At 41.6% G+C, this 15,774-nt stretch overlaps 1 protein-coding gene across 6 annotated transcripts in view; it reads left to right on the forward strand.

The window, feature by feature from the left end:
• Positions 1-15,774, forward strand: part of TBCE (tubulin folding cofactor E) — a 689,063-nt gene that overhangs the window by 542,538 nt on the left and 130,751 nt on the right. For all 6 annotated transcript variants that reach the window (XR_012243941.1, XM_073627582.1, XM_073627581.1 and 3 more), the window contains one exon: positions 8,173-8,325. Coding sequence is in view for 5 of the 6 variants with exons in the window: in XM_073627582.1 (XP_073483683.1) it covers positions 8,173-8,325 (153 nt within the window). In the remaining variant the exon portion in view is untranslated. The remainder of the gene's footprint in view (positions 1-8,172; positions 8,326-15,774) is intronic.

The raw sequence follows: 15,774 nt of genomic DNA on the forward strand, positions 1-15,774 counted from the left end.
CACGTGCTGTAAGGTTTGAGCAAGCCTATACACTGACAGGTCTGTAGAAGACCTGCATGGCATAAGCGATCTGCTGATCACTGTTGCAATGCTTTACAGATTCCTGCAACAAAAAATAAGAAATGCACATTTTTTACCTGCAAAAAAATGTGCATTTATTATTTTTCTGAAAAGGTGAACTTATCCTTTAAAGTTATTTACAAAATCAATAACTTTTTTGGATTTTTTTTTTTTTTCATAGCTTTAATTTTTTTCATAATGCATCAGTAATTTAAAGTTCTTACTAATTTAAAATAAAAGAGATATACCCTAAACCAGGGCTCAAAATTTCAAGTCCTGAGCTACTAGCCAGGCCTCAAGGGTTACTCGTCACCAGTTGCCCCAGCCTGCCCCTAATTCCGCACCTAAACACGCCCTCATAAATATTTCATGAAATGACGCTTAAATGTTTTATGCAGAATTAAGTTATAAAAATAAATATTAACAACAACAACTTTATCTGTGGCCACCAATGCAGGCAGCCTGTGCCCACCAATGCAGCCATGTGCTCAATATGCAGCCTTGTGTCCACCAATGCAACCGTGTGCCCACCATGCAGCCGTGTGTCCAACAATGCAGCCGTGTGTCCACTAATGCAGCCTTGTGTCCACCATGCAATCGTGTGCCCACAAATGCAGCCTTGTGCCCACCTTGCAGCCTTGTGTCCACCAATGCAGCCTTGTGCCCACCATGCAGCCATGTGTGCACCAATGCAGCCTTATGTCCACCAATGCAGCCTTGTGCCCACCATGCAGCTGTGTGTCCACCAATGCAGCCTTGTACCCACCATTTAGCCTTGTGCCCACCAAAGCAGCCTTGTACCCACCATTCAGCCGTGTATCCACCATGCAGCCCTGTGTCCACCAATGCAGCCTTGTGTCCACCAAAGCAGCCGTGTATCCACCATGCAGCCATGTGCCCACCATGCAGCCGTGTGCCCACCATGCAGCTTGTGCCCACCATTCAGCTTGTGTCCACTATGCAGCCTTCCTGTGCAGGGGAGGAGATGAACAGGGGAGCCACCCAGGTGATCACAGCGCAATGCAGGGAACACAGCGATAACAGCCTTCATTTCAATTGCCGTGTTTCCGCCGCTCAACGTCATGTTCAGCCCCGCCCCCTGGCCGGGGAACTTTGACAGATCACCCATCACCAGGATTGAGCGGTGGGGAACACGGCAATTGAAATGAAAACTGTTATCGATGTGTTCCTTGCGCTGCGCTATGATCATCTGGGCGTCTCTCTCTCTCTCTTCCCCTCCGTAATCACTGGGAGAAGGACTCCCATTTCACCCAGGTTGTTGGCAGTGCTCGCCCCCCGCTCCCAGGCAGCCATAGCTCGCCAGCCCTCAGTATCCACTCGCAAAATGCAAGCAGGCGAGTTGATTTTTTGAGGGCTGCCCTAAACCACATTTTTTTTTTAACAGCAAACCCTTAAAGATAACGTATATATGTGCGTTATAATATTTTTTTTTAACAAATAATTTAGAATAGAAACATGGAACACTGTTAATTAGTGCTTTTACACGGTGATCTACTGAAATGAATGGTGCTGGCCAGCTCAGTAGATTGCTTTAGGAAAGGCCTGGATACTTTCCTAAATGTACATAATATAACTGGGTACTAACATTTATAGGTAAAGTTGATCCAGGGAAAATCCGATTACCTCTTGGGGGATCAGGAAGGAATTTTTTCCCCTGCTGTAGCAAATTGGAGCATGCTCTGCTGGGGTTTTTTGCCTTCCTCTGGATCAACTGAGGGTATAAAATTGGGTATATTGGATTGTACGATATTTTTTATTTTATTTATTTATTGTTTTTAATGTTGAACTGGATAGACTTGTGTCTTTTTTCAACCTGACTAACTATGTAACTGTGTAACTATGAATGGGTTAGGTAGTAAAATAGGGCATGTCCTGGTTAACTAAGAGTTAACTAACTGCACACAATTCACATTCTTCTGTGTTAGCTGTAGTTCTCTTTCTCACTCACAGATTCTGTCTGTCAGGAATGTAGGAGACAAGACAGTTAATTGTTACTTTTGTTATTGTTTACATGTGTGATTGGCTGTTACAGTGATCATTTAATGAGGAAGGCTTCTGACAATTGTAGGATTGGGAGCTCATTTTTCTACAGACACCAGCTCTCGGGCTGTTCATGGGAGGGAGCAGGGGAGAGGAGAAACTGCAGGCAGTACATACAGGTGACGCCTTGTGTACAGAGGAGGAGATTTTATGGACATGTGTAACACACCAAATCCAGGCAACTGGTTATTTTATTCTTGCATTCAGTGTAAATCTTTTAATTTACCAGCATCAAAACAAGTCCATACTGTGTATAGATATAAAAAAAAAAAAAAAAATTATAATATACCTCTTTATCCCTTTTTCTTTTTATAAGTGACCATTGAAGGAGAACTTACCACAGTGTGCTCTCCTGCTTAGTGTGGTCAGTTTTTAATAGGAAAGCAGGGAGACTGGTAGTAACACCAGGGATTTCATACAAAGGGTGCAATACAAAGAGAATAAGATACTTTTTCATACAAGTACATTACCATTACAGCAGGCACATATCTAGAATATGAAACATTGGATTTACATATTCTTTAAATCTTTTCATACATCTCACCTCAAACTTAAATTTACGTGTTCATAATTTTTCAGTGATCAACCCTCTAATACCTGTGTTATTTTGCACTTTTTACCCATTTCTTCTCTCTTGCTAGTTTCAAATATAGACTTTCTTTTTACAGTGCCACTAAAAATAACTGTCACATGGCCAAAATCCACTATTGTAATAGCAAACAACATCCAGAAATGCCAGTATGGGGTAGTATAATAATTACAATAAAAAGATTATAGAAACATGTAGGCAATGCATGTAAAAGCTTCACAGTCCGCACTAGAGATATAACATTTCTGGAAATTTTGAAGCCATGGGAAAAGTTTTTTTCTGGAAAAATGGAAATGAAAATATTGAAAAACAAAATTCGATGTGGATTTCTTTTTCAAATTGAAAGTCATTTTGTTACACTGGAAACGTGAAATGCAGTGTATATAAAAGTATTATGCTTGAAACAGTAAATAAACTAACCTTGCTTTTTAAAATTGTATTTTTTACTATAAATGGAATAACAAGGACGGTATATGTTAAGAACATTTGAACTATATATGAGAACAGGTAAGCACCCCCTTTCCCTCAAAAGCTTTCTGCCAATATGCATTTTCAGTTATTGACAAAGTTGATCCAGAAGCATATATTTGCTCTTGCTTGATCAATGTTCTCCTTTTTTTCAGGTGTCATTTTATCTATAAATTAAGGGAATGTATATTTTTTGGTTTGTAACATTTCCTTACTTGAAGATGCTACTGGTGAAGAAACACTTTGTTATGATCCAGAAGCAGTAGAAAGAGTGTTTCTGAAATGAGAACTCTGAAGGGAAAAGCTACTTGCACTTTAAGGCTTCATGTACACGGGATTTTTCTACAACCTCTCCTGAACTATTTAACTTGACAGATAGTAACCAACGTTTAAAACGTCAGTTTTGCCGCTTTTACCTGCGTTTTGCCGCTTTTGCATTTTGAAGCGTTTTTTAAAAAGAAATTTGTATTCAATTTTTTTTTTTCAAATTGCCAAAAATGAAAAATGCCTGTAAACGAAATGCGACTAAACGCGAGTTACCGTGTTTACGGGCATTTACAAGCTGTTACAGGCATTTGACGTTTCAAATGCCTCTGAACATCCGACCTGAATGCATTTTTTTGCGTTCCAAAAAATGCTTCTAAACTGAACTGCCTAGAAACGACTATAAACGACCCTGTGTACATGTACTGATAAGATAACATAGAGGAGAGTTCAGGAGCAGTTGAAAAAAATGCTCAAGTGCTGCTAAATGTCCCTTTACCAGCAGCAGTGTACATAAGGCCTTATTCTGGTCCTCATCATTTCATTCCATTATGTATTTTTTAATTTCTTTTATGGCCTCTCTGGCATGCCAGGATGTGTTTTGTCATCCTTGTAGCATTTGGAAAAGAATATTTCTTCTCACAATATTTGCAAATTGCAGCTTTGTCCTCAGCAGAAATTGCAGTGTGGAAATGTCTCCAAATTCTAGATGTTGGTCTCACCATTTTACTGAGAGGAGGAAAAAAAAAAACTATTTACTGACCAGATTATAGGGAAACGCTATGCTGTGATGGTGGAGAAAATTAATAGCAATCATTTAATGTTAAAAAAGATAAATGAATTTGCCAGACGAATAACCTGTCAATTAACCACTTCCCATCCCAGCCATAGTCATATGACGTCCGCAGGAGGGATCTGCCATCCTGGGTGGATGTCATATGACCTCCTGGGCTTCCCGGCCCTCTGGGCAGCGCCTTCCCCCTCCCCCCGCCGCGTCACTCGGGAGCCGATGCAGGTGCCCGGCGGCCGCAATGTCCGCCGGGCACCCGCGTTTCTCCGTAAACGGAGCAGGGCCGTGGATCTGTGTGTGTAAACACACCGATCCATGTCCTGTCAGGTGAGAGGAGACCGATCATGTGTTCCCAATACAGATTAACACCGATCGGTCTTCTCCCCTTGTGAGTCCCCTCCCCCTACAGTTAGAATCACTCCCCTTGATCGCCCCCTAGTGTTAACCCCTTCCCTGCCAGTGACATTTATACAGTAATCAATGCATTTGTATAGCACTGATCGCTGTATAAATGTGAATGGCCCCAAAATAGTGTCAAAAGTGTCCGATATGTCCGCCGCAATGTCGCAGTCACGATAAAAATCGCAGATCGCCGCCATTACTAGTAAAAAAAAAAATAATAATAATAAAAATGCCATAAAACTATCCCCTATTTTGTAGATGCTATAACTTTTGCGCAAACCAATCGATATACGCTTATTGCGATTTTTTTTTTTACCAAAAAAAAAAAGTAAAAGATATTGTGTTTTTTGTCGCTATTATTTTGTTTATAGCGCAAAAAATAAAAACTGCAGAGGTGATCAAATACCACCAAAAGAAAGCTCTATTTGTGGGGGAAAAAATTATAAAAATTTAATCTGTGTACAGTGTTGCATGACCGCGCAATTGTCATTCAAATTGCGACAGCACTGAAAATTGGCTTGGGCAGGAAGGGGGTGAAAATGCCCTGTATTGAAGTGATTAAGATCTGATAGGACTACAGTGTTTCTTGAATTGTATTCCAGGATTTGCTTGTATTCAACTGAGAGATTTTGCAATAATTTAAGACTTTACATAAAGTTTTAGAAATCTTTCATTAAGGTCTTCATGTTCTATAGTTTGAATTCCATGTCATTAGATATATTATTTATCATTGTAAAAGAACATATTCAAGACTTTTTTCAATTTTTCCAGAAATAAAAACAGGCCTTCCCATCTCTAGTACACACACACAGTATATGTGTCCTGGGTTGATGGGAGTCTCCATGAACTGTAATCATTAGCTAGTTTGAAGAAGTGATTTTTAGAGCTTTCGCAAATTCTGTGATGTCTTGTTTCATAAAGAAGGGAATTGTATAGCAGGGGTGCAGTGTGTGAAAAATCCTGGATTACTGAGTGAGAAAAGGTGAACCGCAAAGAATGTTGTTTCCAAATTGAGGAGTGTATAAAAATCATACTGGATAGGTAGTATCTTATTGCATTGTCAAAATATATTCATATGTATATTAGTGCTTCAAACTGTACCTGTATTGAGTAGTTTTGATGAGGTGGGGCTTACTCTGATCACAGTACTGTCTGCCCTCATGTTGTAAAGCGCTGTGCAAACTGTTGGCGCTATATACATCCAGTATAATAATAATCACATGTGTTGCTGGACACAGTATTGAGGGACATATGTATAGTGGACAGAATATATGCTTTAGGGTGGTTAAAGAATGCCTGCATGTTCCAAAAAAAAACAACCAGGAAAAGCGAGAGTTAAAACTGCATAACAATAAACAGGAGTAAAGCACGTATGTATTTCATATAAGCTTTACATTTCTTGTTAGCGTAATTTCAAAGTCATCTTCAGTATTTTTAAATATGCAACTTTAAGTAAAATAATACCTGCTAATCCTACCATAAAGGTCCCGGTACCTCTGCCTAGCAACACTAAGGTCACTGGTTTGAATCTCAACCACAACACTACCTGCCTGAAGTTTGCATGTTCTCCCTGTGACTGCATGTTTCCTCAGGGTACTCTGGTTTCCTCCCACGCTCCAAAGACATGCTCGTAGGTTAATTGAATCCTGTCTAAATTGGCCCTTGTACTGTGGGGACGGAAAGTATTCAGACCCCCTTCAATTTTTCACTCTTTGTTATATTGCAGCCATTTGCTAAAATCATTTAAGTTAATTTTTTTTTTCCTCATTAATGTACACACAGCACCCCATATTGACAGAAAAACAGAATTGTTGACATTTTTGCAGATTTATTAAAAAAGAAAAACTGAAATATCACATGTTCCTAAGTATTCAGACCCTTTGCTGTGACACAGGGACACAGGGACCTTAGATTGTTAGCTTCTTGAGGGCAGGGACTGATGTGAATGTACAATATATATGTAAAGCGCTGCGCAAATTTACGCGATGTATAAATACCTGTAATAAATAAATAAACATTGCACATGAGTGGTACACCGTTGTCATCATCAGGAAACCTTCCCTAAGAAATGCAGTGCATGCATTTATTGAGGAAGTGTGATGCAACAAAGCATGAAACCATTTTTAATTTTTTTAAGGTAGATGGTAATTGTTTGATATACAATGCTTTAGCAAATGAGTTAGGGTTTATATCTACTTTCTACTTCAATATCTAAAATACAAGTACAGTATAAGTAAGAGAATCTGAAGGATCTGAAGGAAAATCAGAAACAGATTTTCAGAATTTTTCCTCTTTAAAGTGGTTCTAAAGTCATTCTATGCATTAAGAAGATAAACCTTGAGTGTGCAGCAGCTCCCCTCACTCCCCCTAATACTTACCTGAGTCCCATCTCGATCCAGTGATATTGCACAAGAGACTTGGCTGCCCAGGACTTGGCTGAGACAGCAGCAGGATGCCATTGGCTCCTGCTGCTGTCAATCAAAGTCAGTGAGCCAATGAGGAGAGAGGGGGTGGGGCAAAAACGGAACTCCGTGTCTGAATGGACATACAGAGCTGCAGCTTGGCTCGGGTGCCCCCATAGCAAGCTGTTTGCTCTGGGGGCACTTGGCAGGAGGGAGGGGCCAGGAGCGCTAGCGAGGGACCCGGGAAGAGGAGGATCTGGGCTGCATTGCGCAAAATCTTTGCACATGGCAGGTAAGTATGACATGTTTGTTATTTATAAAAAAAAAAATTCCAATGGATATACATCGGTTTCAGTAACAAACATTTATAGAAGTATTCTTGTAGTCCAAAGTATAAAGTAAGAAATACATTGCTTACAGTCTTCTTCTCATGTCCATCTATAACAAAGTCAAACGTAAATGTGCAAAGAACTTGTCCCTATGGCTATTGAGGTGATGTAAGTAGAGGCAAGTGGTACTTGTCATACTCAGCAAACAGATTCAAACTTGCTATGTGATTGTGTTGACTAAACGTGAAACCGAGCAGTGCACGGTAGTCAACAGATATTCACGCCTATTTGGTGAGTGGGGGATTGGTGTTTTGTGTGTCGTTCATTGGTTGAAGGGTCTTCAAGATGAAGATGCTTGTGATTGTGTCTTAATAAGAATGTCTATATGGAGTAGTGATGTGTATGTGTTACATTTCACGGGAGGTAAGGTAAACAGGGTTAAAGTTTGTAAGGGGGTGTAGGGAGGATGGGGCTGTTTTTTGGGTAGTCGAGTGGGAGGGAAAAAGATGTGGAGGGTGGGGGTTACTGGGAGAGTGGGAAAGGGGGGTTGGGGGGTAGGGATCAAGCTTCTATGGTGTGGGATAGAGGGGTGTGGGGGGACGAGGGGTTCCTGCCTGCTCTCTTGCCTCCTGGCTAGTAGTGTATACCTGTGATCTTGGCTTCAGTGTTTAATATAGTCGTCTGTCATTTTGAAATGTTTGTTATTTTTAAATGAAAAAAAATAAGACTTTAGTATCACTTTAAATTGTATCTCCTGTAATTTATTTATTTTTTTAGATCATGGATGTTTTTTTGCTTCCTTTACAGTGGTCATTTATTAATGAGTTGAATAAACTGAAGAGCTTGCAGTCTCTTAATTGCCAAAACAACCCTCTGATGGAAAGTGAGAAGAACCCTGGAACTGTCCGACAGCTCATAATTGCAAAAATAGCAAATCTAAAGTATTTGAACAAGACAGAGGTATGTTTTGTTATGCTGTTGTGTTTGTGGATCACGGGTGCACACAGAAACTTTGTACACATTTATAGATATATATATATATATATATATATATATATATATATATATATATATATATATATATATATATATATATATATATATATATTTCAAGACATTTGAGGGTTTAAAAAAAAAAAAAAAGCAATAGAAGATTATTTAGTTATTTTGATAGCAGAGTAGAAGTATACATATATGTTATAGGCATACTTCTTTTATGGGGTGAAACGTTTTCTACAGTTCAGGGGGTGCAGATGATATATCTGAGGGTTACAAGGATCAGTAAGGTAGGGTGGAAAAAGGGGGTAGAAAAAGTTCTGGGATGTTAAACAGGAACAAAGGGTAGGAACAGTCCTGCTACCTGTCGAGTGGGATCAAAGCATATGCAAGTGGGGACATGTTTTTCAAACACTTCAGAGTTTGAAAAATGTAGGGAAGGTTTGGGACTATGTATGAAGCAAACAACCAAGGAGATAGCACAACAGATATGCCTAGTGGGTAGTAGGTACATTAGAACCACATAGTTACATAAAGCATCATGCATAGCAAATAAGTAAAATACATAAAATGTATTCCATACAGAATATATTATAACACAGTAATAAAATTGCATAGTAACTAAGTTCATATGGTAGACATTGATATAAACAACTCATTGTTGTGTAACTCCACAATAAAACATAGATTGAGTTGGTACACTCCAGTATTTGCATAGTAAGTACATTATTATTAACAATGATAGGTAGAACAGAGGGGGCATCCATTAGCTCGACACGTTTCGTGGCTATCACCACTCTTCAGGAGCAGACGGTAGACTAGGAGCCTATAAAAAAGTAGAAGTTGTAAAAATGGGTCTGTCTTAAACAGGAGGAGAAAAGTAGGGGGTAGGAAAATAAACACGAACACCCAATCATACTTACAGACCAACTATATATCTGGGTACCCTTCCCACACCTTCCCCACACTGATCAATGTAATAGGGATGGAGGCAATTGTTCTACCATGTTCAAGGTCTCATATAAAGTCCCAATCCCCCCCTTTTTCTTTTCAATCCTTTCAGAGTTTGCCATGATAGACACATGGAGGCATAAGTATCGGATGACTGTCGCTTACTCCTGCTTCATCCCATCTCAGTCTGCCATGTCCTGCATTGATTTACTTTTAGTCTCGCCCGCTGTACTGTCTGACCTGCCTGATGTGGGGTTTGGCACCAGGGTGCTCTCTGACCATTCCCCATACTGGGTAACCCTTCATCTACCTGCTCTCCCCTTGGTCCGTATATGGAAACGGAACCCGTTTTGACTTACCATCATGCCAGACCTGGAAGGTATCCAGCGGGAATGGGTTTATTTTTTCCATTCCAACCAGGGATCGGCGTCGGTCGGGATGGTGTTGAGAGTCTTTCAAACAACATACCCGCATGATCCTTTCCTCACGTATCAGTAGGCCACCTTCAAACTCGTACTTCAATAGGCAGAGGAACGTCTTAGTTCTCTTGAGCACGTGTTTCTTGCTGATCCATCCATGTCCAACGCATCCCTTGTGCGCTTGCGGTCCAGACTCACTGACCAACTACACTTTGAAAAAGCTAAACAGGGAATCTTTTTTAGTAAACAACGCATCTTTGAGCATGGTGAATGCGCAGGTAAACTGCTCGCTTATATGGCCCACCTTGACCATAGACCCCCGGTGGTGGTTAAGCTCCAGTCAGCTTCTGGAACCATGATCACAGACCCTGCTCAAGTAGCCGACGAGTTTAGGCGGTTTTACTCTGACCTGTATACCACTCACAAGACGAACTGACTCTGTTCCTCCAGGACATTGACTTTCCCACCCTCACCCACTCTCAGATTAGCCAGCTAGAGGCACCAATTACCACGGAGTACATAGAAGAGGTACTGGCACTTCTCCCTCCCTCTAAGGCACCCGGCTCCAATGGTCTTCCATTAGAGTACTATGACCAATTTAGGGCGGTTCTCATCCCCAAGTTGCAAGCACTATATACCCACATATTTTACTCTGCCACACTCCCAGTATCCAAGGGTGAGGCTCTTATTGTTTTAATACCCAAACCCTGGAAAGACCTGCTCTTTCCAGAGTTGTATCATTTCATCTCTCTTCTACAGCTAGACGTCAAGATAATTCTTGCCCTGAGGCTAAATGTAGTGATTCTTACTTTAATACATTCCGATCAGATGAGGTTCATGCCCAACAAGAACACAGCGTTCAACCTTTGGAGGCTATTTATGAATCTCCAGGCTACGCATGATAACACTGGATCCAGGGTAGTGGTCAGCCTGTACGCCACTAAGGCATTTGACTCCGTGGAGTGGAGTTACCTGTGGGAATGTCTCCGCAGGTTTGGCTTCAGCCCAAAATTTGTTAAATGGCTCCAACTCCTCTACCAGGCTCCCACTACCTGGATTCAAGTCAATGGTAGGATCTCGACTGCTTTCTCGCTAGTATTAGTCAGGGCTACCCTATATCCCCATTATTGTACGCTTTAGCTGTAGAGCCCCTCACCATCGCCATCAGGGCACATCCCAACATTAAAGGTCTCCGCATGGGACGGGTGACTGAGGTCCTCAGTCTTTATGCGGATGACATGCTCCTATACCTGGAAGACGCCAGCCCTTCACTTCAGGTGGCTTTGCCCTTGATTAAACAATTTGGTATATATTCCGGATTGCAGATCAATTTAGTCTAAGTCCCAAATCCTTCCACTAGATGTGGATGTCCCTACAACAGATAAAGCAACACTCCCCCTGGTGAGAGCCAGCAGGATTAGATACAGGAGCGTACAAATTTCACGAACCCTCACGGATTACATAGCCATGAACTTGGAACCCCTATATGATCTTTTAAAAACCAAAACCCAGAGTTGGTCCCGACTTCCTCTTGCAATTATGGGTCGTATCAAATGATACTTTTTCCCAAATTGCTTTATTTGTTTTGGCACGCCCCCTTATACATCCCCACCCGAGTTTTTAAATCCATGGAATCAATCCTCAATACTTTTGTATGGGGGCTCTCCCGTCACAAACTTTCATGGCAAGCTCTGAAATGTCCTGTCCACCAAGGTGGCACAGCCCTACCCGACCTAGCCATCTATTATATTGCCTCACAGCTGTCCCATTTTTTTCTACTACAACCAAGCAGATAGGTTTAGGTATTCCACCCTAGTATGCTCCTCTGTTTCTGACCCGGTGGCCCATCCCTACCAAGTTTTATTACGTGGAACCCACGAGTCGCCTCATATGGGTAATATGTATCGTATGGTATATCACCATTGTAAAATATGGCCACTTGCTATGTCCACTACCAAGGCCCCCACATTTCACACCCACACTCCATTGTGGGACAACTCTCAGTTGCTCAAGATGTTGACTGTCCCTGACTACAAACTATGGATTGCTTGGGGGGTCATATTTTTCTCACAGGTCATAGTTAATGGCTCGGTCACGTCATTCCAAACCCTCAAAGATGACTTTGGCCTACCCAATCACATGTTCTTCTGATACCTTCAACTCCGCCATGCCCTCAACTCCCAATTCAATGAGTCCATCCCCAGACTTGAATCGCTGTACCTGGTGGACGTGGTCCTTGGTCAGGATCCCAAGAAGTTGATCTCCTCATTCTACAATCACCTTATGTTAAATAGTATTCTAAAAGAATAAAATAGTGGCGCTATGAACAACAATGAATTTATAGTGAATCGCATAAATATTGGTGATGACTAATGGTATAAAAAAAAGAGACCAGAGGTGCTGTAACTATACCAAAAAATTGTATATATAATATATATATATATATATATATATATATATATATATATATATATATATATATATATATATATATAAATATCTGTGATATTCCAAATAATTGTACTTTTCCTTTAGTGACACAAAAAAAAATGTGAATAAAATCATTTATAAGCATCAGTGAACAGTTTGTGCAATGTTAGATTGAGCTGTTGAAACAAAGTCCATGCAAAATAAGTGAGGAAACAGAGTTTTCTCTGTTTTGGCTTCTAGATTGGGGGCTGTCGGGGGCCCCAGGCTGAGGAGTGGGAGGAGTGCGGCTCGCTTGGCCGGAGTGGCGGTGACCGGAGCGGTGTGTGGAGGGCTGTGGCTGCTGAAGGGAAGAGGAGAGCCAACAGCCGGGCTAATGACAGTCTGTGCACAGAAAGAAGAAGTTGCAGATGAAAAAGCAAGAAAAGCAGTCACTCCGAAAGTTACTTTTCTTGCAGTTTGCTTCACTTGAGTACGATGGAGAGTTTTACATGACCCCACGGGACTTTCTTTTTTCTGTCATGTTTGAGAGTGTTCAACCACTGCTAATTAAAGAGTTCCTTCTGCTGTGGTCCCAACTCAATCCAGTTCGAGAAACCCCCTGGGGGGCTTTTACAATGCCTATACGCCGTGCATGAGAGTGCAAGGCATTATTTTCTGGTGAGTGCGGCTCCATAAGAGTGGTGCACAATCAAAATCGGTGTGGTGGAGGAGATGGTTTACGGCATAAGAAGATTATAGCTTTAAACCCACTTGTTTGATACACTTATTTTGCATGGACTTTGTTTCAACAGCTCAAACTAACATTGCACAAACTGTTCACTGATGCTTATAAATGATTTTATTCACCTTTTTTTTGTGTCACTAAAGGAAAAGTACAATTATTTGGAATATCACAGATATTTATATATATATATATATATATATATATATATATATTATATATACAATTTTTTGGTATAGTTACAGCACCTCTGGCCTCTGTTTTTATACCATTAGTCATCACCAATATTTATGCGATTTACTATAAATTCATTGTTTGTTATTCATAGTGCCACTATTTTATGCATTTAGAATACTACTTTGCATTTTCTTTTTTAAGGTGGCAGCTACAGTCAGTGTTTGTTTTGCACCGTAGCGCAGTGGTGGGTCATCACGTTTTTTGCCCGATACTTGATCACGTTTCTTCAGTCACCTTATGTTGCCCGTGGCCACTACACAGGCTTACCAACTGAAATCCATCTGGGAGACGGACTTGGGGGCAGTGGAGGACGAGGACTGGGAAGAGGTATTGGACTATTGTAAAATGGTGTCCCCTAAATTGTCAGACCGCCTTACGCATCTTTATATACTCCACAGGTCCTACCTAACCCCGATTTGCCTTTCTAAATACAAACCAGACTATAGCCCCGCTTGCCTCAAATGTGGAGACCCCGACTGAACATTCTACCAACTAATATGGTCCTGCCCCTCCCTCCAAGACTACTGGTCGCAGGTGGTTAAATCCCTTCATGACCGCATGGGCTCCCCCTGACTTTGTGCCCCCCGTCAGTGTCTATTGGGCCTCTTTTCCATCTCCGAAAAGTAAAAAATACTTAAATATATTTTTGCAAAAGTCCCTGTTATTGGCCAGAATGCAAATAGCATGGTCTTGTATCAAATTGTCGCCCCCAACTCTTCAACAATGGGTTGGGGCTGTTAATGTTACTCTTCCCTATAAAAAAGTATTTAGTACTCAGACAGAGGCTGCCCAGCCAAATACAATAAAATCTGGGACAGGTGGTTGGGGGACTCAACCTGCACAGCTGAGGAGTAACCCTCACATAATTCACAGAACTTAATGTTTCCCATATTATATACTCTTACTTCGAATGTTTGCATGTCTCGCCACGATGTGGTATTACAAAACTCCTGCTGTATTCCGTGGTACTACTTGTTGTTCCTTCATTCGGGTACAATCAGTCCTGTTGAGTAGGGATTTTGACTTTCCTCGGTAACTCGACCTGTTATATTCTATACTCAATACGGTTATGTCAATGCTCTATCCTTTTATATAGTGCTTGTTGCGCTTAGCATTTTTTTGTATATTTATTTCAATATATTTCAATATGCTCAATAAACTTTATTTTTTGATCAAAAGGTATCTACTTAACTATATAGAAAAAAGTTAAAAAAAATGTACAGTATATGGGACCAGCAGATATGGTGGGCAATTTGCTCATCCACATTAACCCTTTCGCTGCCAGGTCCGTATGACTCCCAGACCTTCAGCACTGTATCCAGCTGGCCAGGTCTGTATGCCATACAGACCTGCATTCCTCCATTGCTATAAGCTCATGGTCACTTCAGCGCAGACCAGTTCAGCACTTCAGCTTGAACATATGGTAGAAATGTTCAGTAGGCGCTGCTGAACAAACTGATTGCCCGATTGCACTGATCGGAGCAATTTACCTAAAATGTGACCCCCCCCTGTCGCCCGATGCACTGCCACTATGTCTCCCACCCCCCCACCCACCTATGCTGACATCTAAAATGCCCTCCACCCCAGCTCTCCCTTACCCTGCCTGCTCTGATTGCCCCCAGCATCGATTTCCCCCCCTCGCAAACTCTGATTCCTTGTGGCTGCACTGCATCTGTCAGATTCTCTCCTTTGCCCTTCTGCCAGTTTTCCGTGCTGCATGGCAGGTACTGAGGGATCGAATTGCAGAAAGAGACCCCCCCTGTGCTGCTTTGAACCCCTCCAGTGCTCTCCACTTCCCTGATGTCCAGGTGCCGCCTGCATGCAGCTGTTAGCCGTCTCTCTCTCCTTCTGTCCCGCCAGCTGCAGTGCGCGGGGGGGCGCTAGTGTTTTCCCAGCCCCCTTCCTTTCCTGAAAGAATATAGTCAGCGATCAGTACAGATCACTCCTGTATTTTTTTATCACTGACATATAGTAAACTGATCACTATGTGTCAGTTTGTGAATGAAGCTATATTTTATTTTATGAATGAATAGGAGTCCATACAGACTCCTTATCCATTCATATACAGTGCACCTCAGGCTTCAAAGAAAGGAACTGTCTTCAGTCCCTTCCTCTGTTTCAAAAAAGAGACATTAGAGGTCTGTTTAGACCCCTGATGTCTCTCCAAAGAGCCCCCACCCCACGCCCCCCCCCCCATGTTAAAAGTATTAAAAATAAAAATGTACCTGTACAAAAGTTGTTAAAAAAAATAGTAAGGGAGATTTAGACATGCGTCTACATTTCCCTTGCCTCTGAAGCCCAATCCACATTCAGATCGCGCTCCAGTGGCTACTGAGAGGCGGTGAGGAAGCGATGCTTTCTCATCGCCACTTTTAACCCCATTTTACCAACAAATGCACCACAACTGCATGCAGCAGAAAAGGTTGCGAGGAGTTTGCGGTGCTTTCCCTTGACATGAATGTGTTGTGTTTGGCGGACGGTATTGCTACAAGTTGGGTAAACTTTGCCGCAGGCGTGAAGCATCACGGCATTAGCAACCTGTCCACTGCCACATTTGGCACTTTTTTTTTCCAGGTAAGATCGCCACGGCGATCTTTGAAGCTGTTTGGCCCCTCCTCCTTCCCCCTGCAGGCTTCTGAGACACATAAAGAAAAC

Source organism: Aquarana catesbeiana, linkage group LG04 (genome assembly GCF_042186555.1).
Source record: "Aquarana catesbeiana isolate 2022-GZ linkage group LG04, ASM4218655v1, whole genome shotgun sequence".
Taxonomy (NCBI): domain Eukaryota; kingdom Metazoa; phylum Chordata; class Amphibia; order Anura; family Ranidae; genus Aquarana; species Aquarana catesbeiana.